A 27,722-nucleotide genomic window follows, 5' to 3' on the forward strand; every position below is an offset into this window, starting at 1 on the left:
GCCTCAGCCTCATGTCAGTCTAGCATCTCTCCTGGAGAGGACACAACGGGTAATTTCCGTAAACCTGAGAGGACAATTCTGTCTGCCACCTTTTTTTTTTTCTAATTTTTGAAAAAGGTCAAATTCCCAAAAATAGGAACTACGGTGTACGTATTCGTAGGCCCACGTGTCGGTGATCTATATGAGGGGCGGCTCGCTTTCCAAACCTATTAAAAATTCGACGTCGGAGCACCCAATTGGTCCACGTGTCCCGAACCATGAAAACCACTGGTGGTTTTGTACGCGAAAAGATAGCGGTTTCGCTGCGCTCAGGTACACTTTCCTTATATAGCTTTCTGCTGATGTGAATCATCAGTACAGCCAAAGCTATTTTTGTGAAACCTCGGTTTGTCTCCATTACTTAAAGCTGTACCAAGTAAGTTTAATTTCCTTTTTTATTTCTTTTTCTATTTTTTCTCGGAAATGTTTAATTTTAATTTCCTCATCTTTAATTTGTTTCAGATTCTCTCTCCCTCTTTCTTGGAAAATTTGTTTTTCTAATCCATCATTTTGTTCCTAGCTTGTGTATCCGATCTTGAACTGATCGGAAAAAAAAAAAAAAATGACAGAGCTAGCTGATATATTTTGTTGGAGTTGAATTAATTAATTTAGATTTTTGGTGTAGCTCAGTTGAAAAGGAAACCTAGATTTCCAAGGTGATGGGAAGGGGTAAGATTGTGATAAGGAGGATTGACAATTCGACGAGCAGGCAGGTGACGTTTTCGAAGCGGAGGAATGGGCTGCTGAAGAAGGCCAAGGAGCTGGCGATCCTCTGCGACGCGGAGGTTGGAGTCATGATCTTCTCCAGCACCGGCAAGCTCTACGATTTTGCAAGCTCGAGGTCAGACCTCCATGTCCTAATTAACATCTTTAATTTATTAATTTACTTCTATTTCTAGTCCTTAATTGATATTGATATGGCATTCATTCTAATTAGCTTCAGAGTTGGGATCCATGTGTATTCACCTAATTCACTGCCATATATACGTGGAATGTTAATTTTTGTTGGTAATTCAGTAAGAAATTAATGTTGTTTTTCAAGGAATGGATGCATGGCTAGTTGTTGTGCAGCATTGTTGACAAGATGTTGAATAAGACTAGGGAATAGATTTTGTTGATATATACTAGCTTGAGAGTGTACATAAATTAGCATACAATAAGACTAGGGAAAGAGATTATTATCCCATATTGTGTAACCGATTGTTCTATCTCTTCTCTAAACTTAACTTCTCACTAACCCTGTTCTGTATACCATACTATACATTTACACTATTCACATATACAACTAAATTTCTTGTTTTTTTTTTTTTTTTTTTTTTCTTGTGTTCAAAGAAAGCTTAAGGCTTGGATGTACGTAAGTATTCTATCACCACAATTGTAAACCCCAAATAATTGATAATTTTGCTAAGGTGTTTCATATACTATTGATGTATATAAATTTTATTGAAAATACGCAAACTAGAGAGCTCGGCTTTATAAGAAATGTTTTTTTTATTTTTTTTATTTTATGGACTATAAGAAATGTTTGTAATCACGTACTGCATGTATATAAAATTTCAAGAAATATTTGTAATATTAACTATATTATAGTTTTGTCACATCAACTTACACATTTTCTAGTTCTATAATGCTTAATTAGCCCTAACCCACCAAATCATTTCAAAAAAAAAATGTCCCATCTCTTTCTGAAAGATTCAACCTTTGATTTTGAATTATTTAGAATTACTCATCTATTACCGAATTCAGTGAGAAAGAAATAAGACCTTGGCATTATAACATTACTTATTCTCCACTACACATACAAGAGGTTATTGCTTAAATCATTTAGATAGAAATTAGTAATTGTTTCTAATTAAAGCTTAGCATCTAATTAAACGATTTGAATTAATATATTAAATAGAATTTCAAAACTCCAGTTGGACCATGTAGATCAAGTTTTGAGGCATGCAGTACTTTCAAACTCACAACTCTTTAAAAAAGTTGCTATTTAGTTGAAGGTTCATATATATATACCATAATCGTTTTTCCCAAAGAAAATTTTCTTAATTGTTATTTTCTGCTTTCTTAAACATTGGTTGGAACATGCAATATTTTCATATGAAGACTTGGGACCCCAACTCCCACAAGATTATTTTGTCAACAGATTGCTCTTTGTCAAAGCTATATAAAAGCTTCCTCCTTTTTTTTTTTTTTTAAAATAATCTAAAGTATACATTTGAGTAGAGTATTATAAAATCCGTATTTTGTGAGAGCTCCTAATGTTTTAGACAAGTTTAAACCATACAGAATAATCGTCTAAAGTTTAGGATAAAAGTAGTATATATCTTGTAATCCAAATCCCCCCACACACAATTTTAGTGTTTTTTTTCTTTAACCGGGAAAAACACTTTGCAAGTGTTATGGACTTTTGAGTTTAGACTTAGGAGTTTCTTTCTTGGATTCTCCTTCTCCTCATATTTATTTGTTAATATTTGAATATCTCACTGGGGTGGCTCCGTCGTGTGCAATTGTGGTCTAGATATGAAGATTAAGGTCTCCCAAATTTGGTTGTACGATGGTCCACGTTGATCACCAAAAGCTCTTGAAAGTATTAGGCAACGCAATTAACATCAACTATAAAACAGAATGTTCACCTCATGGTCGACTTTGTAATGATTTCATTAATTGAGGTAGTTGTGAAAATCTAGTCTCCCAAGAGATCGATGGTGGCCGGTAAATTTAAACCTTGAAGTACACATATATCCACATCCAACGCCATACTGGATAACAAAACATGCAATTCCTTGTTTCTTCCATGATTGGTAAAAGTTATCAAATAAAGTTATTAAATTGTAACAAAAAAAGGAGTTAGTAAAGAACTTGGTTCAAAAAAAGAAACACGGCTGCCCAATTTCCTTTCTATATCACCTATAATTTTCAACTTTACTAAAACGATAAAAAAACAAACAAATAAACAAATTCCTCTCCCCTCTCCACCACGGGCAGCGCCCTTCTCCTCTCCCCTGACCACCCTTTCTCTCTTTTTCTCTATATTTCATTTCCCATTTGCAAACTCCCTTACGGGTGCCAAAAGGTTCCTGACTGGCTTCCCTTTGGCTTCGGTGAGGTAGTTTGCAAAGGGAGGGAGGGAGGGAGGGGGAGGGAGGGGGAGGGAGAGAGAGAGAGAGAGAGAGAGAGAGAGAGAGAGAGAGAGAGAGAGAGAGAGAGAGAGAGAGAGGAGGTTAGGCCGCTGGTGAGGGTGGTCAAGAGGGAGAAGAGTGGCTATTGAGATATATATATATATCTAACCACCATGTTAATACAAAAATGCTGTAAAGCTAATTAGTTAGTAAGTTAATACAAAACTAACTACTATGTTGGGCCTACTGCACAATGTAATTTCAAAATCTGAACCGTCCATTTTTTAGGCCATACTTCAAAGATTATCTCTGTAAAAAATTTCTAAAATTGAAAGTCATTTAGCCATTTGATTATAATAACAATCATTTATATGCTTTTATCGAAATCAGTGATCGTCTATTTATTTGATCACAATTAAATGACTAAATAATTTCCGATTTAGTTGATTTTTTTGCAATAATGATCTTCTAAGTATGGTCTAAAAATTGAACGGTTCGGATTATAAGATTAGTTATGTGGTGGCCTTAAAAGCATGGTTAGCTTCGTATTAACTTACTAATCAGTTAGTTTTAAAACACTCCTATATATATATATGTCAATTCTATTGAGGGATCTCTTAAATAATTTTATTTAAGGGATCCATTATAAAGCCCATTCGATACAATTTCAACAATCCGAATCATCTATTTTGTAGATTTATTTCAAGATTATCTATGTAAAAAATTAGATAAATCGGAAAACATTAAGATATTTAATTTTTATAAAATAAATAGATCGACAAACAAAATGTTTTTGATAAACACTTAAAATTGTGACTATTTAATCAACGGTCAAATGGTTTCGGTTTACCAAATTATTTGCAAAGACGATCATTTAATGAAGCTTAAAAAAATAAACGGTTCCGATCATCAAAATACAATATAGAGTGAATCCCACAAGAGATTCTGGCCTCAATGGAAGGGGCATATATATATATATATATCTTGTTTTATTTTGTTCAAGGGCTAGAATTGTGTTTTAGAGTTTAAAAGGAAAAAGATGAGGGGTATATTAAGTAAAGGGAAATTCTACCTTTTGGATGCAGAGGTATAGCTTGAATTTAAATGAGTTCACTTTTCTATCATCTGGTGTAGGTTTTCCACCATTGGATCTGTCTGTTACAATACCCGCATCCGTACTGTAGCTATTCTCATTAAGAGAATTGGGGGTTCCCAATAGAAATTTCCTACGTCAGTAACTCAAAGAAGTCCGTGACAATACCAAACTCAATGTTAAGGTTTTCTCCAAGGATGAGGGATTGATACAAGCAATGACTGATGTTTAAGATACGGAAGTGTCTTGATTTCTACGGTTAATTTTTGTGTGGTTTTGGTAATACTAAAAGCTTGTCATTAATGTATACTAAAAGCGATTTAAAAAAAAAAATTCGGAGAGAAACAATTCAAAGTTAAGATTTCTTTAATATTGTGGAGAGAGAACAATCAGAAATAACAAGTCATGAAAAAATTAGCTGGTTAGTGGTACTACCTACCCGACCTTTATAAACCCTAATCCAACCTATTCTTATTTGAGGTGGAATTTATATACATGAAATTCTCCCCCGTTTGCGTTTGGAAAAATTATTGGGCTCGTTTGAAAAATTATTGGGTGTAATTAATACACTTATATCAAATTTAATATGTAAAAATATTATTGAACAATATATTTATATTAGTAGAATATAATATTAATAACATTCTTCCAATTATGATACGTTAGATCCCCGGTTTGAACACTCAAGATCCTCATGGTTATATCTTTACAAACATTTGTATAACTATCGTATTAATGTTATTGTCAAATGTAATTGAGTATAGTAAGTAGTAAGGCATATATAAGTGAGTAACACTTAAGGCACGTTTGGTTCACGGAATTGATTTCTCAATAAATCAATTCTTTTGCATTTTGCAAAGAGAAATGAATGTGAAATTTCCTTTCCTGTGTTTGGTAAGTTTGGGAAAATAAACTAGGAATTGAAAGCAATAAATGCTGTATTTGGTCATTTTTCCAATTGTACTCTAATATATTATTTATTTTGAAATAATAACAGATTTAGTTTTGTCAAAAAAGAAGCAATAAATGCTTTTCCAAAAGGGGAGAAATCAATTTCATTGCTCCAATAAGGGTTTCATTTTTCCCTCAAAAAGGGCATCAGATTCTATTGGAACATAAATTGATTTCTTTTCCCTGTGTTTACCAAATATGATAATGAAATTAATTTCTCATTTTTAAGCCTCCAAAACTTGAACCAAACGGGCACTTAGTACGTAGTGGGTTGATTGGCTATCCATATATGTCAAACTATTAGCAACTTAAAACTAAAATCCGTTTGAAATATTTTATTCTGTGTTGGGTCGTTTGGTCTTTTAAGACATCTGATTTGAACTTGTATGAAAATGATCCAATTAAGAATTTTGAATCTCTATTATCTTTTAAAGCAAAAAAGTCTTTTCTTTTAATCTTTTTGTCTCAATATAAAGTTTTGAACGCATCCACTGCCTTATAGGTTATTTAACAACCCGAAGTTTAATCAATACACAGCCTTAGGCCGGGCCTTTTCAGAGAAAAAAAAAAACAACCCGAAGTCTACTCAACATTGGTTTTGTCACGCGGATATTAGAAGGATTCCAAGTTCAAATCATTCTCTCAAATAAAAAAACAAAACAAAACAAAAAGACTTCAAACATAATATCAACTAAAAAAAATACCGACCAAAGTTCATCTCTATTGACAATTAGTCAAAGAAAAATCTTAAACAACGACAAATTAAAACTAAAAACTGACCCCGATCAAGAGAGAGACTCGATAAACTAAGAAAACTAAATCACTAGTCTACAACCACCTAGAGAATCCCAGGATGTAGATTCTCCGATCTTGATTTGGAGATCACTGTTTAGAGATCATGAGCTTTAGATCTTCGATTTGCGATCTTCAATCTTGTTTTTGGGCCTGATTTTGTGATGTGAGTAGAGATGCTTTGTAGATATGTTTTTTTTTTTTCTTTGATCTCTCTCTTTGTTTATTATTTCGTTTTGTTTTTTAATTTGTTATATTTATGAATTTCAGTTTTAGTAAATCAATTTCAATTTCAGTGATCAATTTTAGTTTCAGTTATAGTAATCGATTTCAGATTTATTTTTAGTTACAGTTTCACATTTCAATTTTGATGAACATTTTGTCACATTTTAGTTTTAGTGAATATTTTATGAAATAGTTTCATTCTATTTTATTTTTTTAATAGAAAAAAGAATTATAACTATTGTTCACTATTTCACCTCTTGTGTAAATATTTTTGTCACACATACACAAAAGTGTATTAAATCCATCCATTCCAATTTTATTGTTTTCAATGACTTTGAATTAGTTTAGATCTCTAAGTTAAAAAACCGACATATTGAATTGGATGGTGAATTTTCTCATAAAAACCCAATGAAATCAAATCTAATTTGGTCATGTAACTATTATAAAATAAACATACGGTTTTAGTAACTAGTAACTCGTGTTTGTTTGTTCAATAATATTTACATGACTAAACGATTTTCAATTTGATTGATTTCTCGCAGAGATGATTTTTAAAGAATAATCTAAAAACTAAATGGTTCCGATCATGAGCCTATACTTAAAACAACACAGTTTTAATTGATTAGTATGAGATTAACACATAAGGAATTAGCAGAGAGGATCCAAATCCCAATAGAATATAGTTGGGTTCATACTTTTTCTAAGCATTTGAAACTGTAGAAATAATAAGTAATCTAAATCCTATGATAATATTTTGGTACCCATACAATCTTCATTTGACATGTAATTTTGTTAAAAATGTGTGATTATATTTGATTTGATGATAATTTTGGTATTTCAGTATTTCTTTTTTCCTTAACTAAGAAACCGGATCATACAATCATTTGAATTCACATTTAATTGGATCCTAATCTCAAATTAGACTTGATTGTAAAATCCACAATCTAATCTATATTGAATTGTGTACAAATTTGCAAAAAATTGACTGTTTCGAATCAACAAACACCCCCTATCAAGATTTCAAAGAAAAAAAAAAAACAAAGAACAAGCAAGCACCCCTAACACAAAGCATGTGCATAGGGTTTAGTGTCTATAAAGAAACATTAATAAGCATGAAGTCAATACAAAACTTGATGGATTTAGATAAAATCAAATTTAGACTTACCATAATCAATTGGGACTATAAGATATCCTATAGAAATTTAGAGATGGTTACCAACTAGATAATAGTTTAGTAGTATTTCTTTTATCAATATTAGAAAATGTCATAAGTTCGAATCACCCTCCTCTAGATTAAAAAAAGAAAAATAGAGATGGTCAAGTCATCACTTAACTTATAAGAATTTATTAAAGAGTGAGGCTATGCAGACCACTCTTAGCTGCTGAGTTGACCACCCTAACATATTTTGTCCAACTTTTTTCTTATTTTATCCTTTATTGCAAAAACATGATGAAATCACCCAGATTCATTCAGTGGTCATCTACCGAAACATCCACCAATGTTCGGCAGATAAGTGTCGAATAAATACAAATATTTCGGCAGATAACTGTCGAATGTCTTTTTCATTTCCATTTAATCCACCAATGTTCAGTAGATAACTGTCGAATAACCATAAATATTTCAGTAGATAACTGTCGAATGACCCGACGAACAAAATTAAAATTTTTTGTTTTAAGGGTAAAATTGAAATTTTAAAATAGAGTGGTCGAAATAGCACTGACCTTTATTAAAAGGTAACTTTTGTGTACGTTCGAGATCAAAGTTAAGTACAAAACTCTAGGGATTTTTTCAACTCTTCTTCCACTAGAGTTTTATAGATAATATTCAATATATAATTGTACGAATGTTGTTATAAGTCTTTAAAAGTGGTCAGAAACTTGAGAAGTCGACAAGATCATTAAAAACAAAGAAAATTGTAAGAATTTGTAAAAACCTGAAATGACTATCATCTTCCAAGTTCCCTCTTGCATTGGAAGTTCACTCCATCTTGGAGGATTAGGTACAGCTATGCACTGTTTGAGAATGAACCTAAGACCACTCTAATGGAAATTGAGAGAGTAATAATGACCATTGAGTGAGATTTAAATTCCCTTGTTGCACACAAACTAGTTAGCGATGTAACTGCAATCTGCATCTATATTACAGGGGTTGAATGGAGGTTTGTTTAGTAGTGCTTTTAGAAGGCATAAAAATGATTTCATATTAGTCAAAAACGTTTTTGACAGCGTTGGACATGAATAGCTTATAGAAGCACTTTTTAAAGCTTTTAGAAGAGAACTACCAGCAAACACACTTCTGAAAAAAAAAAAAAAAAAACACACTCCCAAGACGACCAATTTTCATCGTTAATCGGCATTACTGTTTGGCCCTTTTTAATTCTACTTCCTTAAGACTCCTGTCTTTGACCCTTTATGGGTTATACAACTTATACCTCTTTATCCCAACCTTAATTTAGTGTTTTTATTATAAGTTCCTATCTCAATTTGTAATTCCCCTTGTTGATGCATCTTTATTCCCTTTATTTGTTATACCTCTTCATCCCAACCTTTCATGTAATGCATTTTCCGTTTAATCCTTCATCCTAAAGTTGTTTCCAGGCCTAAATATCATATGCCTTCTTGCCTCATTGTCCTCTTTTGATAATGTGTCTTCTCCGGTCCCAACTAATCCTGTTCGGTCAATTCTCAAATTACTGAAACACAACAAGACCCTACACCTATGTCTAGCCAAGAAACTAATCCTAAACCCTAACCTAAAATTGAACTACTCTTGCAACCAGTGAAATCTTGACCCAATTTTAATCGTACTGACTACCTCATAGCTCCGTCTTTAATCTTGATGCTCTTGAATCCCCAAGTAGCCCTATATACAGATGTCAATGTTAAGCATGTTCTTGGCATCTTGCCCCATCTGAGTTTTGATTCTCATATTAAGGTTAACTCCTCAAATATCATTAAGAATATTTTGATCTATCACTATATAGTCTCAAGGCAAATGTGTTTCTATAACATATATTATATATATGTATCTGAATAGAATAGGACTTTCCAAGTAACCTCACTTGGTATATACTAGAGTTGATATGCCTAAAAGAAATTTGTCCATTTAAATCGAGACAGCAGCTTTGCTATTACAGGGAACCAAAGGTCCAGTGTAATTTGGAACCCTAATTAATGATTTATAGAATGAAAGTTAAACATGTCGTTGGCATAAAAGAAGCTTTGAACTTTAACCTGATAAACTCCCCTGCTGCTATCTATGTAGGCACTACAGGATGTAGAAAAGCGAAATACTTGAAAACTGATGATAACTAGAACAGAGTTCAGAAAATAGGAAGCTCTTGTAAATATGACTACAGACCCCTCAGATCATTGATAAAATATGCAATTCCATAGACGGGATTTATCTATATGTATCAGAAATTCTTGATATGCAAATGACTGAAACTTGCTACATTTGGCAGGCAATTCACAAGAAAAACGGAGAAATACAAAGTTGTTTGAGAAAATTAATAGTAGTTCATATGGTACATCTTCAGTTTCCATGAAATGACTCATGTCTAATGTACCAAACTTAACTGAATTTAGAGTGTAACTTCTCAAACAAAGCTGATTGCTGGAAGGGAAACAGATACTTATCTCTAGGTTCCTGCTTCAACAATTTAGACGCTTGCAGATCTGAAAACCACAGCTTCATCAGATATTATAGCTAACAATATATATTACTTCCAAGGAAATAGATTACAAGGTTGTAGTCTAGAATGTTGCGATGATATGTCAATTTTCTTTTGTTACATGTCCATGTGCAGATTATTGAGAATGTGTTCTAAATTTCCTTTGTGCTAAGCTCACCAAAAGAAATAAGTATCTCTGATATAAATGAATCTTCTTTACCAGCATAAAATCAGTAATTGAACGCTACAACAAAGCAAAAGAGGAGCACCATCAATTTGAGAACCCGACTTCTGAGATTAAGGTATTTCTTCAGTTCCAAGTCCTGCTGTTTTTTATTCATAAGTTTATCTTCAAGGCATATTTTAACTAATGAGTATTCTTCAGTGCATATACACTCTCTACATATTATAGCATTGACAATAAACTAGTTTCTAAAGAACTCTTGCATCTTTGAAAGCAAAGATATTAATTCAGGATGCAAGGATCAACATGCCCAAAACTGTTTTCCGTTTGGGTTTAATTGCTGGGTCCAGAAGAAACTATTTTGTTTTCCTATGATTAAGATAGCATCAGAAAAAGGTGTTATGAGAAAGTTTGACTGTACTGTTAGATAATAAGGAATCAAATATGCAGACATGCATCAAAATGTTAGTACCAAGAATTTTAATAAAGCACAGCAGTCACTTCACAAATTTGTAGGAAAGCTAAAGATTACTGGCATTACATTTTAGTCATTGAGTTCAACTTGCAAAGGAGCATACAATGATACAAATACATTTAGCTTATTCTCAAATATAAAGAATACCATGTCAATGGTGGCTGATTTTCAGGAAAAACACATACAAAACTGGTTCATACCTGTGAGGTAAATTAAAAAGAGCACAGATATTAAACTTGACAAAGAAACACTAATTTCCTTGCACAACCTGAATTCATGGTTGCAAGCTGGAAGCTGGAACACATATCATCTGAGGCAAAGCCTTCATATAATGGTTCAAGTGATCCCCCTTGGAACATGATGAGTTTCACCCACAGTATAATTTCTGTGGTAATTTTCATGCTAGCTCTCCCACATAGGCATACAAACTTCTACTGCTCGTAATAATGTCTACGCGCTTAAATGAAACTGAATGCTCACTCATCCTAAGAAATAAATATGCACAGATTATTAATAAACATAACAAAAGCATATGATTGACAGATCAAAATATTTAACAAGGAGTTTCTAAATTCGAAATGTCTAATTAATTAAGAATTTCATGAAGCACCCCATAAAATGTTAACTGGTAAAACTTCAACATTGACAACTGAAAATATAATATATGCTTTTCAATTTTGAGCAAAACACCAAATGTGCTATTCATTGAATAATAACATGGTAAAACAGATGACAAAACAGAAATAAAAAGTGATTGGGAGTCCATGTGTATAAACATGGCAAATTCCATTCAGAATAAATAGAAAATACCATCAGAAAGTCAAAACATAAATTATTCTGATCAATAGATGTTCAAAAGGGATTTTACACGGGCAACAAAAACTGTCGAAAACAGGATACGTCTAGAAAGTTTTTGCACACTTATTCCTTCCAGCTTGTTGAATAAATTTCACCTTCTTCAACAAAGTCATTTCCATGTGAAGTCATGATCAAGGGTTGGCCACAGAAAGAAAAACTGTGATAACACAGGACTTCCATGCATAACTAATCATCAATTCAATGTGCATGTCTCCTACATGAGCCAAAAGATACAATCATACTTTTGAACCACTTCAACCTTGATGGCTTGGTCGTGACCTGTAGGTAGAGACGATTCAAGAAGTGGGTTATTTTCCTTCATTCTTGCCTCATCAATGAAAAGCCTGAAAAAAACAATTAAGATAGCAGGAAGATAATGGACGAACTAGATTGACAAAGTCGATTCAGAATTTAATGTTGTTTCATCAGCCCAAGCCATGATGCCCTTCATTTGCAATTGCAGAAGGAAAAAGCAGTCCCGAAATCAACACATGCAACATAAAGACGAAGCTCCTATAGCTGCACAGCTTTCAAACTATTTCCATTAAAGGATAGTTCGTTCATCTTGACAGATCATAACAACAAAGTTGTAATTTCTTGGAAGTTCAGGCATTAATCCTAAACAAAATGGTGGAACCGAGGAGCAAAGACGAATAACCTCCCAAGTTCAGAAACAATGGGACCAGAGGTTATTGCTAAGACAATGCGTCAAATACGCCTGTTCCCATATGTGTGAAGTTGTTTCGATAATAAGAAATCTGCTTTCCATTTCCAGGGAATCTCTTCTTAATTTGAGGTGTTTCAACTCAAGCATGGAGCTCTGTACAAGGCTCGAAATGCGATCGCTGGTAAGACTCATCCCAGACGCAGTAAAAATCTCACTCTGAGGATTTTTCCAGTTCCACTTTCCTTTTCCCTATAATAAGTTATATTTAAAGCAGTGCATATAGGGGTAACGAAATCAATAAACATTAGGACTAGGAAACAATGACATATTAGTGAACTCTCCTTTTGTCCTTGATCACATAAATCAAGGTCTATGTCCATACAAAAGCCCTCTATGTGCATGCCTGTGCCAAAACACTTAATCTTGGCAATAACTCCAACCACTCCCATCCCTGGATTTTTCTTGTCAGTAGAAACATCTGTTAATGCAAATTTGTATTGCACTAATTAGAAAAATCCACAATGTTATCAACATTCAGTTCCACATCTTTGTTCAAGAACAGTGATTAGTACCGAAATGTTTTTTCATAGAACAAACAAAGCATTTCCATGTCTAATATGTTCAGTGTAAAGTACTTATGAGAAATATACTCACTGTAAAATGCCCGCGAAGACGCCACCCAAAAAACCAAAAAGATCATCACAGTACAATTCCACAAAAAAGACACCTTTTCCCCTCCTCTAAAAGAACTTTGTATCTCAATGAACAATGCAACACATGAAGAAGAAACAGCCCAATTCAACCTTCTAAAAAATAGTTTATGCCAAAACCTTAAAGCAATTGAAGTGAAGAAAAAGATGGTCAATACTTCCAACCTCACTTTTGCACATGATACACAAATGCTAGACCTTCTTTTTTGGATTGGACAGAAGTGCCAAACCATCCATAAGGAATGGTCCAAGCTAGAACCTGTACCATACTAGACACTTTTTAAAATCACGGCGAAAAGTTTGGAAATATGTAAAGGTGATTTGTCAAACAACAATTAAAATATTATTTACAAGAGAAGAATCCTAAAGACTTAAGTTGCGAAGATCTTCTATCCAACCTGTGCGAATGAAAAGAGAAATTTTCAATAAAGGATAGTACAGAAGAAAGCTGCATACTTCCTTATCTTTCAAATTCCAAAGATAGTTAATAGAGGCATAGTAGCAATGATGCATTGTGAGAGGATGATAAGCTATAAAGACGAAGGAAAAATTTGAAAAAGGGTGACTCCCAATTGATATAAAGTAAGAACAGTATTGTCACCTTTACACAATAAGTAAAGGACTGATGATACTGTGAACACCATTAGACTAGAGGGGTCAAATGAATCGTGCCATGTTTGGCACATTTAAATTGAGCCCATTCGGGCTTTGTGCCGAGTAAATAATCATTCTGATGGCAGCGGGGCGGGGAGCGTGGGGGGGTTGCCATTTCCATCCCATCCCCGCCCCATCGGGTATTCGTTCGAGGACCCAACCTTTCTGAATTATTTTCTTTTCCTATTAAAATGATGAAATTCATCACAAATATATAAATATAGTGCACAAAAATACACTTAAGATAATATATACTAATATAACAACATAAAACTACAAGTTATAAACACTAACTTATAAAACAAACAAAAATTAAAGCTAAAAATTGGAAATTTAATATGAAAACATATATGTATATTATACTTATTTATATTTCAAAAATTAAACCGGTCAGTGGGGCGGGGTGTGCTATCCCCATCCCAGCCCTATTAAGGCGGGACCCACACGGACCCTAACCCATGGGGAATTTTGCCATCCTACTTCTGTCATGTCATATCTAGATAGCTAAGACCTAGGTCCAACACGGATGGCTCGAGCGCACATACCTGTTTTCTTTTAGTCTTAGGCTTTTAAACTTATATTTCTTTCCCTATAATTAAATGTTAGGAATGTCTTGTTAGAAGACTTGAATTTGTTTGTCGAAATGTTTAAAAGAAAAATGTCCAATGGGTTTTGCAACTCCATTTTGTGTGTGCTCATGTCATGTCTGATGGAGTAGAAATGCGGTTAGACATGGCACGTATACTTGTGTTGTGCTCATGCCAGCTCGACCCATTTTGTTCTAATAATGTCATCCCAGCCCGTTTTACACCACAATGTCAAACCTAAAATGTTGAAGAACACCACTAAACTATGATAAAAGATGATATGTTATTTTTTGGAAGAGCTAACTTGCCTAGACTATGGGTGTTGTCCCTTTTAAAAAATTACTCACTAATGATTCTTCCTATTCTCTAAAGACACTAGTCCATATCAAAAAGTGTTGTTGATAGGTTGCATCAATCCTTTTCCGAGGAAACTAGCCTTAAAGGTTTAAGTCTATTATATAGCTTCTTCGCCATATCCCCAGGTATGGGTACACCTATGAAACATTACATGCATGATGGATGCTTAAATGTTGAGGGAAGTCAACTTCATAAGCATTTTCTCCAATCTTCTTCATGATACATTAAGGCCCCATTTTTACTAAGTTTGGAATAAGAAGCATTTGGAAACCTATTCGTAAGTAGGTGAATCATCACCATGTCCCTTTCTTGAAAGCTTTTGGTTTGCCATGCAAATTCTTTTTACTTGGCATTTTACTCTTTAGTTTTCAGCCTAATCTAATCATCCAACTCCTTAATTAAACAAACCAAGATCTTTGCATTACTCTTCCCGATATCCAAAACATGAGCCAAATCAGAAAGCTGCATAGGCTGCCAATTTGGTATCGCAATAGGCAACATGTCATGTAAGGGATCAGGCATAGTATAGTCTACAACTCTGTGGTTGTTGCCACAGCCCTTAGCTCAAACTAATGTTATGTAAAATCACTTACCAAGGACCTCAGCTCGAACCTGTACTACATTTGAATCCGCCCATTCATATGTGGGCCATACTTTCTTCGAATGACAAAATGCCCAACAGAAACACTTACCACATAAAAACTTCATAACCATTTCCTTAACAAAGCCAAATTTCTTTTCTCCAAACTACCCACCCCTAATCCATCATTATCACAAGATTGTGGCACCACCTCCTAACTCACCAAATGGTTCTTCTTCCCTTCTCCCTAACCTTCCTACAAAGTATCTCATTAATTTCTGAATCATTTTTGCAACCCAAGAGAAACCACAACTTCATCCCTCCAACAAAAAGACCCTCCTTAGCTCTCTCCACTAACCTACTCAAAACATACCAAATAAATAAAGTGGTGATACTGGATCACACTACCTAAGACCCCTAGCAACAACAAGTATACTCCTCTGACAGACTGACACCCATTGATCAAAGCCTAGAAATTTACTTTCTACAGCCTTTACTGAACCCTTAACCTCTAAAATAAAATCCAAGAAACCCCAATCCACATGATCCTAGGCTTCTCCATCACCTCATTAGCAGCATCTAAATCTCTCTCTCCTTCATATAAGGCCCTCGAGCTAATGAAATTGTCTCCTAAAAACCTCCCTCAATCTTAAAGGCCATTGGATAATAAAGGCTAGAAATATTTTTTTGTACCAGATTTGAGAAACACTACCTCTTCACCATGAAATCTATGCCAAAGTCAACATCCTTTTTACTAAAATATCATTCTCTTTTTTTGTCGGGTGCCAATGAATAGATGTAAACATTACAAAATCAGTTTATCTCCTTAATGAGCAAAGAAGGAATGAGAAAAAGAAAGAAAAAAAAAATAGAGAAGAAATAATTAGTCATTGACAGACAGAATTATCCATGCAATAGTAATGCTAAAATGATAACAATGATAATAATGCTAATATGAAATGGTCACTATAAGTTATATAAGGGTACATCACCTAATTGCATAATGCAAGGTCCAAAAGAGGTTACAGTTCGAGTAGATTAAGCTAATGGTGGTACTCAAAAGATGCTATGAATAAGTAGCTTGATATACGTTTCATTATTTTCCTTGCATGTTTACATTGGTATATGAATAAATACTTTGTGATAGTTAATTACTGAGAACATTTTATACAAATAAGAGCATTGTTTACATATATATTGCAATTATATTGAAGTTGCCAATTTCTACTTAAATATGTTCATTGTAATAGTTATCACTAAAGGTGGTTCTTTTTCACTTCATAGTTATGGCAAAGGGAGGCAGCAATGTTGAGGCAACAACTTCAAAACTTGCAGGAAAACCATAGGTATAATCATTTTCCTTTTTATGATGAATTTATTGAATCATATATTAACCAGTAAACACTGACATTAGAGAAACAATGCATTACAAATGACAAATTATATAGTCAGAATACAACTAGGGTATTTCATGTTATTGAGAACCACAAGGCCATGCCCCCTTACATATGTGATGTTAACATGCACGTATCATACACCACTTTCACCAAGAAGTCCATTTGACTAAAGTTGTATAAAAAAGAGAAGAGAACCTTTGTAAAGGTGAGATATCACACTAAGTCTAACACCAATTGCATACGTGATATTTCAACATTTATTGTTCTTAGAGGGATTCAAGATGTGCTAATACCAAGAAGTTCTTTGTTGTTTGGATTATTCAAAGGACCTTAGTGTAATTTAATTAAAATCCTAAGCAAACAGTTTCCTAATAAGATGTTTCAAATTTGAGTTTCTCCAAAAACACACCGTTTTTAAAGTTCCACCAAAACTCAAAAGAAAAAAACAGATCAACAGAAAATGCACTTTTTAAGATGCAAAACTGTTGTTTAATTGTCCCAAGACCTGCACTAAATGGACAGTTAAAGAGGTTATGAAGAAGATGAATGTAGCAGAAAAAATTGACCTAAATGGAACTCCTAGTGAAGGTTGCAAATTATTGGGCATGGGTATGGTCTGACCTTCTAAATATGATGCTAATTGTACCTTACTGACTTTATTTTAATAGTGTCTCTGTTTCTGATTAAAAAAACAAAAAAAGGAACTTGGTTAAGTACCCAATCTTAAAGAATAAAGGTGATACTAAGGGTAACACTATTGGTCTGTTTGGTATCCTTTTAGGAAACTGTTTTTTCTTTTACATCTGTGATATTTATAGATAAAATAAGAAAGAAAAATTGAAAACAACATGTGAATAGAAAACCAAACGCCACCTAACTGTTTTGAGTTAAAATTTGACTGGTAACCTGAAACTTTGGTTGAAGGGGTGGTATGGATAAGCCTAAATTAAGACATGAAACAACAGTATTGGAAAATAAGTTTGATTTTATTCTAGAACAAACAATTATGGAAGCTATCTTCTTACTTAAGTGATCAGTGGAACAGTTTAGAGAAAAAAGGAATCATCTTTCAATGGTTTCTATAGATTTAGAAGTAGAGTTCTTAGCCAGTGGGTTATAGATTTAAAACAAAACTTGAAGAATTGGAATTAAGTCCAAACCTTTTCTGCAGTGGTTATTAAAAAATTTACAGGATCTTTCCACGATGTACTTCAATGTGCACAATTTGCAAATGATAACATACTTGTTAACATGAAATAGCAGTATTGGAGGATCAATTTAATTGTCAAAACAAACAAATATGGAATATAATATTTATGGGATTAATATGGAAGATCTAAGAGAAAAGGTATAAATCAAACACCTTTGTTTTGTCTTTATAAATTTAGAAAAAGTCTATGATAAAGTTCCCAAAAAGGCATTACAGTGAGTTTTATGGGAAAGAAAAAGTAGTTCCTTTCTAATACATTAATCATAGATAGAGGATTAACTAGTCTAAAAACTATCAGAGGAAGTAATAGCTAAATCTCAAACTACAAAAGACTTTCATTAAGGATACACATTAAGTCCCCAGTACTTTGCATTCACTGTTGATAAACTTACCACATCTGTTTTCCATTTTATTGTTTTAACTTTTTTTGGCCAAATATTGTTCAAGTTTATGATGGTGAAGGACATCTTATTGTATACTGATTAAGCAAGGTCCATAATTGTTCACAAATCACAATTAAAAAATATTCTGTTTTTCCAAATTACAGCACATGTCCGTAGACATAAGTTTCAATTTTATCTCAGGTACTTGTTTTTCAAGCCAACATGACTAGTAGCATATAAAGAAGCAAAGCCAAAGCCAAAAAGAGAGTAATGTTCCTTTACAAACTAATTGAACCTGTCAAAACTTGTTTTTTGAAAAATACACAATTTTATTGCAGAGTAACAATAAAAATCAGAACACAAAACAACAATTTTATACACAACATGACATGATAACCACTTAAAACAAAGCAAAAATAAGGATGATTTCTGCAAAAACAGATCAATAAAACAGAACACCTAACACAGAAGCTTGCCAATTAACCAAACATCTGTAAACATAAACCCCTAAATTATGTGGAAACAGATGCCCAAAGTGAAGACCAAACCCGAACTAATTGAATCTGTCAAAATCAAACATCAAACAGATTCAATGTTCCTTACAAACTCTAGTCATACTAATAAAAACAGTTCACTATCACATTTTGAGAGCTTCTAAAAAGAACAGAGAAAAAAAAAAAACAAAGTTAAGATTTTCAGGACAAATCTAATTCATATCAGCCAATGAAAAACTGTTTGGTGCTAGGGAGGTGTACTGTGTTAGCAATCTTTTGGGTGGTCTGGATGAAGAGGAATAGAAGATTTTTTGAATGTGGGAGGAGGGAGGGAACCATTTGTGGGATAGAGGTTGATTCTAGACATCATTGTGGGATTTGGTTTCCTCTGTATTTAGGGATAGGTCTCTTCATACAATTCATTCTGATTGGAATGCTGTTGTCATTGTAACTTTTGTTTGTTGTTTTCTAGTTATAGCCATAGACTAAAAGGAAGATCTGTCAGGGGACACCTTGTCAACTGTGTTGTAAATTTCTTCTTCTATTCAATGAAAATTTTGTTTCTTATAAAAAAAAATTATGTGCACTATCATATTTTAAGGACTTCTACCAAAATAGAAAAAGTCTTAACATTTCCACAATGGAACATGCTATTTTTCCCAACACTTCTTCCCAACTTACATGGCATTCATACATTGGACTCTATAAGAAACAAAATAAAAAACTAAAAAAGAAAAGATAAACCCTGTGGAATGAATTGATGTCAAGTAAGTTGGGTAGCAAAAGTTGGGAAAAAGTGTTGGGACAATTAGCATTTTCCTTTCAGAATAAGTCAACTTCATATCAACCTAGCTTTATGCATCACACAAATTCTCTCAGCAGGACGTCTGTTCTTTAACTAAAGAACGGACATGGGTATTTTTATGACATTTTGTCAATTTTTAGGCCATTTGTTACAGGGTTCAACTTGGAGGGTATAGGGTTCTATATTTTAGGGTATAGAATTATTGTTCGAGGTTATATTTTAGGTTTTAACTCCCAAGTTTTGGGCGGTATAGGGTTCTATATTATAGGGTATAGAATTATTGTTCAAGATTATATTTTAGGTTGTAACTCCCAAGTTTTGGGCGGTATAGGGTTCTATATTTTAGGGTATAGAATTATTGTTCGAGGTTATATTTTAGGTTTTAACTCCCAAGTTTTGGGCGGTATAGGGTTCTATAATTTAGGGTATAGAATTATTGTTCGAGGTTATATTTTAAGTTTTAACTCCCAAGTTTTGGGCGGTATAGGGTTCTATATTTTAGGGTATAGAATTATTGTTCGAGGTTATATTTTAGGTTTAACTCTCGAGTTTTGGGCGGTAGCCCAAAACTTGGGAGTTAAAACCTAAATTCTAACCGAGGAATAGGAACTCAAAATCATGAGAGTTAAAACCAAGGAATAAGTTTTAAATGATGATTTATACCCTAAATAATTAAATTTTGCCAAGTTTAAGATCAAATGGTGAAAAAAAAGCCATAATACATAAGAAGTGGAGTCATTTCTTAATAGTGAATAAAATGCAGTGACGCAAATAAAATATTCCATGATTTCACACCACATTCAGATGATAACAACAGTCCAAAGGTAGTGCAAGAATTGTTGTACGATGATGATATAATAAACAATTTGAAGATTGATTGTACACAACATCATAATGAAGTGACAACCTTTCACATGCACCAGCTGTAGAATTTGCACTTAGGAATTGACAATGTTTATGCTCCTACAAGATAAATCTATATTGTAATATAAACCTATCATAAAGAGCTTACAAGGTGGGATTAGGTATTTCTGAAAACACAGCCATTATCAACAACAAAAGTGTTTAGACTCAAAACCAAATAGTTATGCATCACACAAATCTGCCTCACTACTGGATTTAGGATGTCCAAAATCTGTGTTTATGACATAAATAATGTTTCCCCTTTCAATGATTACAGGCAAATGATGGGTGAAGAGCTTTCTGGCCTGAGTGTGAAAGATTTACAGAATCTGGAGAACCAATTGGAAATGAGTCTTCGAGGCGTCCGAATGAAAAAGGTATGAAATTTCCATTCCCTAAGCAATTACTCATTTTCTGAAAATCAGCTATTTACCTAGTTTGTGCATGGTATTAGATAAAAACTTTCACTTTTGCAGGACCAGCTTTTAATGGATGAAATACAAGAACTAAACAGAAAGGTTAACCTTGGAAAATTTTGGTACTATTTTCAGCTTTTTCCTCTTTATTACTTAAGTAGCTAATTTCAACGTCTGTATGCAGGGGAACCTGATTCACCAAGAAAATGTCGAGCTGTATAAGAAGGTAAACCTAATTCGTCAAGAAAACATGGAATTATATAAGGTACTGGTTCTGATAACTAACACAAACTTCAACCATCCTCACAAGGCTAAAATCAATTTATTATCCAACCTAAAACAAATTGAGCATTTTTAATAACCACCCTCAACAGAAAGTTTTGCATCCCAGGTTTATGGAACAAGGGACGAGAATGGAGCGAATAGAAATCTCCTTCTGACAAATGTTCTAGGCATTGGAGAGGACTCACATGGACCTGTGCATCTCCAGCTTAGCCAGCCACAGCAGCAAAAGTACAAGACACCAGCGAGAGCTACAAATCTGGGGTATAATTTCCTTCCTAAAACTACATTGTCCATTATGATTACCAATTTTAATTTTCCAAATGTTGATCAATCTGTTTCCATATGACCACAGCAGATTACAACTACAATAACAAAGAAGATGCATCAGATTAGGATGATGTTATTTGATTTCTATCAAGAACAAGGCTGATGGATATAAATTTATGTACAACCACAGAAATGTGGTAAAAGAGATGCAGACCAATCAGCAAAAGGACCTTGGTTTGAAACAATGATTCGACGTGTGAGTAACAATCAAACAAACCAACTGCATATGTAAAGATGAGATTTATATATAATAAAGAATAACTGAATTGTGCTTCAAGTGTTGTGCAACTTTCAGCGATCTCTAAGCCTGTCTGCATCCTTGAAATGAACAAACTTGCTCTGAGGTTGACACTTGAATTCATGCTGTCAAATACTATAATGGAATATGCATATGCATGTCAATTTGTTCAACAAAACATGTCCACAGCAGCAGCTGATTTAAAAAGATGATAATATAAAGAGAGAAGTAAAACAGTTGAATCATCTCAGCTTAACTTCATTCTAGTTTTAATCTACTCAAGTATTTCACAAGATGGTATGTGAGGTATTTACCTTCTTGTTCACCAATTTGATATGATGTAGACAGCATCTAGAACGACCTCATGTCTTTATTGCAATATAATGTTCTGCATTGCAATAATAAAGAGCTAAGCACGCAAAGCAAGGGTTATCTAGTCATAGACAGTCATCTTTAATATACTATAATATATATTTTACGTAGACAGAGAAGAGTACTAAAAATTATACATGCATTACAACAAAATAGAGAGAGAGAGAGATATTACACGCACTTAGACTCACTGAATATCATCATACAGGTAGGTATAATATGCACAACTCTTCAAGATAATGATAATAAATTCACCTCTAGAACTAGGACAACTCAAATTAAATGGATTGAACTTTTTAAGTTATCAGGTGGGAAAAAATTATACATGATTAAAGTCGAAGCAAAACTCTTCAAATGCAAGTTACCATCAAATCTTTGATCCTGGACCAACTTTGATTAAAACAGACATATATGGGAGCAAAATGTTTCATTTATCAGATAGAAGTATAATGCAGTGCAATCCATAAATATTAAGGCGCCAGGACCATGAAACAATAAATCTTATATCAAATTAGGACTAGCATACCATGCCTAGGTTGCAGACACCAAAAAATCAGAAGTGGTACAACAGTATTTATTTACTTAAATAACATAGTTCTAATTGGGATTACCATAACCAGATCCAAATGTCAGAATGTTGGTTTCCAAATTATAGATTCAGCCACAATGACTAGCAGCAGAAATGAATAAAGTTACAAGTGGAGTTCCATGGATTGAGACAATCCCATATTGGATGTCCTAAAGAAAGATAGCAATACATAAAGAGAGATTTCTTTTTCGAGAGGGAAGATCACATAATCATGCCACATCTGATATTCAGGAACTTTTGATAAGCGGGGAAAAAAAATTATACTTGAGATCAGGTAGATCATGAACCTGAGTATCTACTCAGGCCTATCTGGCAGAGCTTGCAAAGAAAGAGTCCTTTGTTCTCACCATGTCTTAAACAAGAAAAAATGTTCTAACGAAAAATATGGGTGTTCAAATGATACTGAACCATTTCATTTTTCTTAAATATTAATATAGTTTTATTAACTTGTGAGAAAATTTAAGTTTTAGAAAAGATCTTGAGGGGAGAAAAGGATGCTGAGGTCATCTGTTCAGATATCCAAAAATCATCCAGATATCTTCCTGTCATTGCCATTCTCCTCATGAGAAAATATAAGTTCTAGAAAAGATCTTGAGGGGAAAAAGGATGCTGAGGTCAAAAAACATCTAGATATCTATTTGTCATTCCCAATCTCCAAAGTGAGAAATATCTTAAGTTGGGTCGCATGCTCATCAATTTTATGCAATGAATACAGGAAGAACTAGAGATGCTTCAAGAATTCATAATGTAAGGTTTACAATTATATGCGACTCAAATCTTGTCAGAACAATAGATTAAAAAGAAGAGGAAAATACTGATAATAGATTTGGAATTAAAAAGCATAACTCCAAAACTCAATCATAAAACAACAATAAAAATTAAAATAATATACAAAAGAAAAGGCAACAACAACAGATCTGGTAAATAGTAGAAACGCATGTCGTTTCCCTAAACAAAAAAAGTACTTGGCTGGACTTAAGAAAATGATGCACAAAAGATAACCATAGGAAATGGTTTAAGAAAAGAAAATCATTAAAATTTTAACAGTCAAAAGGCAAGGCCTTTATAAAAAATGTAAACATATGTTGTTGTATTTGGAAAGAGTCGATAGGAAATCTAGGAGCTCAAATCTTCCACAAAGAAAATAGTCTCTAACCCTGAAAAAAATAACAAGGAGACTATTGGAGTTAGGGTGACACCAATCTAGGAGCTCAAATCTTCCACAAAGGAAAATAGTCTCTAATCCCTGAAAAAATAACAAGGACTATTGGACTTAGGGGGACACCATTTAGTGTCTGCCAAGGACTCTCCAATGTTCATAGTCAATGAAATTGCTTAAGAAAGCAAAAGAGAAAAAATTTGCAAAGTCTAGGGCATGTGTGCAATAACTTGCATGCCTTTTCAATGTAAGAAATTAACGATTTCTACTCCGGAGAATGTTCGAGAATGACCGGAATCTTTGGAAATAGAAAGTCCTTGTGGCAGAAAAATTGTAAGTTTAATCTTCGGGAGAGCTGATTTACACAGATCTAGGCTAGCCTGAACTGTTCAGCACATATCTGGCTAGTGGCTACACTAAACCACTACTCCTACAAAGCTTAAACTTCTGAGGAATGGGCCAACAATGTGTATCAAGCTAACATATTTAGATATTTATTATTTTTAATATATTAGAATAAAATTTTAATATATAAATTTAAATTTTAGGTACTAATATTTTTTAGTTTTATTTTTAAGGCTCAAGCTCAAGCTCAACTCAGTTATAAGCTCATTAAGGTAAAGGTCACCAACTTTCTAGCAAGCCAATCTAGACAAGCTTTATCTCCATAAAATATCATGTTCCACAACATATCATGTTCCACAACATATCATGTTCCACAACATATCTTGATAAAAACTGACCAAACAAAGCTACTTGAACTTACAAAAACATGTTGTCCCCTAAAATCCACCATTTGTACGATTAAAAATAATGTTGGGAATATAAAATTCCACATCGAGAATTCTACGTCTTGCATAATAAATATTTAAGCCTATTTATTTTGATAGTAAATATGCATTTAGCAATAAATCTTTTAATGCACCAAATGTTATAACATAACAAACAATTAATGTACCAAATTATTTATTAAACCTATTAAAAAGCTTTCATACTATTTCTTTTAAAAATTTTGGGTTAGGTTTTCATCTCCAAAATTGATATTTTAATGAGTATGAGCGCACCAATTTTTTTTTTCTATCAACGTATATCAAATGTGATTTCTTTTTGTTTGAAATACATCAAAAGCACTATCAAAATAATAAAATAAAATAAAAAGTACAAAAAAAGGAATACACAGCTCAAAGATGGGACATGGACACATGGACATGCATAGGTCATATAGAAGGACAATTATCTAGTCTTCAACCCTTACCTAGACTCAAATTAGGGCAAAAACCCAAAATCGAGTCTTCCAAATTCTCAACCAGAAGAGGCCAAGAGTACCCATCTCTAAATACATAATTGAATCTTAAACCAAATTTCCCCATCATTTGTCAAACTAATTCACAATAGTCCACCAAAATGTGCACCAAAATGTTACAATAATGACAACCATTGAAGCAAGATACAGTGGAATAAAGGAAGTGAGAATTCAATCTCTGATTCTGGCATCACTTCCATCCCTCAATTATTTTTCTATTAAAGCATTCCATTAGCAGCCCTAAGATATTCAAGGCTAAGTAATACAATTGAGAATATGGAAATAAGTGATGGGTAAGCAATAACACTGCCAAAGAGTGAAACCAAGATCAGAAAGTTCCAAGGAGAGGTACGAAGAGTATCTCGCATTTTGTAATTTTGTATCCCATGTTCTTCAAAAAAGTGAAAACATCCATTTTCCGTTTCCATAACTTACATTGCAAAAGAGAATCGTTTCCCGTGATTTTTTAAAACCTATTTTTGAGATTAGTTTCCAAACGCATTTTACATGTGTTTTCATTTTCGTAAAACGAAATATTTTTCTGCAGACCGAAACCAAACGCCCCCTAATTGTTTTTATTTCAAGGACTTCTTACAAATATGAGATTGATGAGAGACCAATTTTAAGTAAGATAGAGCTTCAATTATTCATAATCTATTCAATCAAATAGAAGAGAAAACAGCTACAATGGTGTGCCATCACACTAACAAAACCTCATCCATCTTGACCATTAGCACCATATACATCTAGCTATAAGATCATTTTTATTGCCCCCTCAATTATAAGAATAATAATATAACCAATGCAACCACACTACTAAGTTCCACCAATGAACTAATGTGATTGTTAATACTAACAAGTAACATCACCATGCCACCACATATTGGTTATACCATCCCCCACTATTACCACCAAGCATGCCATTGAAACAAGCATTATCACTACATGCCATATCATTTACACCAACACTACCTCTACCACTTGTCAAGCCACATGTACCTAATTTATAGATGCCTTAAAGAACTCTATGGTTCACAACATTGTTGTGTTTGTCTCACTTAATGTATCCTCTCTTGGTCTTGACTACCACCCCCACTGCAGGAAAGATGATGGCAAACTTAGGCAAAAAAAAAAAATTTCCAATTATATCCAGTTTTAAGTGAGACAAGCACAAAAATGTTGTGAGATTGAAACAAAAACATCACCTAAGGTCAAAGGAATGTGAACAAAACAAATGAACAAATCTTGGACCATTATCCTAATAAGAAGGGGGCTTACAGTTTGGTCAAGGGTTAACCCCATAAACCTATGGTACTATATAAACTACTTATAAACATATCGTGAATAAAAGAGAGATTGTAGAGTTTATCTGTTCTAATAACAGGAACCATATATAGATCCAATTGATGAGATTCAATAGTAGCTATTTATGTTGTATTTTTAACAATATAATCCATAAAAACATAGAAAAAACAATGGAACATCAGCCTATTAAAAGTTACAAACTAAAACCAAAAAGTATAACACAAAACATAAATCTCACATAGTTACGAGAAAAAAGCGGGTGCATTCAACAAGGTAAAGTTTAAATTAAAGTTAATAGTCTACATAGCAGGGACGACAAGCAAGTTAAAAGCAATTTGCGTGAACAGTGTATTACAGCAACAGTAGAAAGAAAGAATCGCCGATCAAAATAAAGGCATGAGATGCAGTATCCTACCTCTGAGCTGAGAGCCGATGGCGCGTCTCCAAAACCAAATCACTTTCCTTTATAATACTATTGCCTGCAAATCAACATTCAAGAGTAAATAAGCACATAAAATACAGATTACGAACAAGTTCCACTGAATATATTCGCAATATAAGTAACAGAAACAGCGCAATGCTCCATAGCCTCCATTCGGTAAGCTAGAAAACATCACAAAGTGAAAGAAAAGTATGAAGCTTACGACGCTTAGCTCCGCGTAGGGAGCTGACGAAGTCCGTTACACGATTCTCAGTTCTCAGTTTCATTTAACGGTTATAATTTCTCGAATTTTCTCATAGTTTTCTCGGCAGCCAAACAAACCGCTCGCTCTCGAAGATAAACAGATATTCGTCGAGAAACAGCAAAATTAGGAGCTCGGGAAAGGTAGAAGCAATAGGTGGGAGCAAAGGAAGCAGAATGCAGGCTGAGAAACGCAGTGATCGAAGAATAATTGCGAGGGCGGTGAGTCACCATTGAAGAACCAGAGAGAGAGAGAGAGAGAGAGAAGGGGCAAACGAGGCGTGAAGGAGAGAGAATAGGGGATCGGCTTCGCAGGGGGAGACAAGGTCGACTGTGTGTACCTGACGAGGAAGAAGCTGAGGGAGCTGAATAGCTGATCGAGCGAGCGAGCGAGAGACAGAGAGAGGACATGAAAATATCTGAGAAGGAAATTAATTAAATAATGGAAATTATGTGGGGGAGAGACTGTTGGTGGGGGCAGTGGGAGACTTTGATGCCCCCACTTGATCTAACACGTAATCAATCGCTCATTTGTTAATTCTTTATATTAGAAAAATAAGAAAAAAAACATCTAGGCCTTGCGGATTCTCCCAACTCTCTTTTTAAAACCGGAGGCGTGTATTCCAGGCTAGTGGCTGCTGCCTCACCAAAACAAGCAGCAATATTCTATTGAGAAATGATAGTTCTCTTATATATTTTTTTGCTCATTCGTGTAAATGTTGTTTAAAATTAATTTTTATTCTCATTTTGTTCCTTTGAAGTTAAATCTTCCTACTTTTCTCTCAATTTTTACAAATTACTCTCATAAGACAAATTTCGTCAAATCTATCAATAACTTTGTTAAAAAATCTGACGTGATGCCTATTTGACATGGTTTCAGTCTCACTCA

The 27,722-nt window shown here is 33.7% G+C and overlaps 1 protein-coding gene and 1 long non-coding RNA gene across 2 annotated transcripts; one reads left to right on the plus strand and one right to left on the minus strand.

Annotated features, from left to right (window-relative positions):
• The first annotated feature begins 364 nt into the window (after positions 1-364).
• LOC147285281 (MADS-box transcription factor 23-like) lies at positions 365-21,204 on the plus strand. The gene is given in 8 exon segments (XM_086242820.1): positions 365-415; positions 665-880; positions 10,117-10,195; positions 16,250-16,311; positions 20,435-20,534; positions 20,634-20,675; positions 20,758-20,838; positions 20,923-21,204. Coding segments are annotated over 7 exon segments (828 nt in total). The 5' UTR covers positions 365-415; positions 665-698.
• Positions 21,111-26,869, minus strand: LOC147285282 (uncharacterized). The gene is made up of 4 exons (XR_015122245.1): positions 26,796-26,869; positions 26,567-26,630; positions 21,738-21,811; positions 21,111-21,220 (listed from the first exon to the last, which is right to left on the minus strand). It is a non-coding gene; the product is annotated as an uncharacterized LOC147285282 (long non-coding RNA).
• Positions 26,870-27,722: the final 853 nt, after the last annotated feature.

This window comes from Dryas octopetala, chromosome 5, assembly GCF_963921425.1.
Source record: "Dryas octopetala chromosome 5, drDryOcto1.1, whole genome shotgun sequence".
Classification (NCBI taxonomy): domain Eukaryota; kingdom Viridiplantae; phylum Streptophyta; class Magnoliopsida; order Rosales; family Rosaceae; genus Dryas; species Dryas octopetala.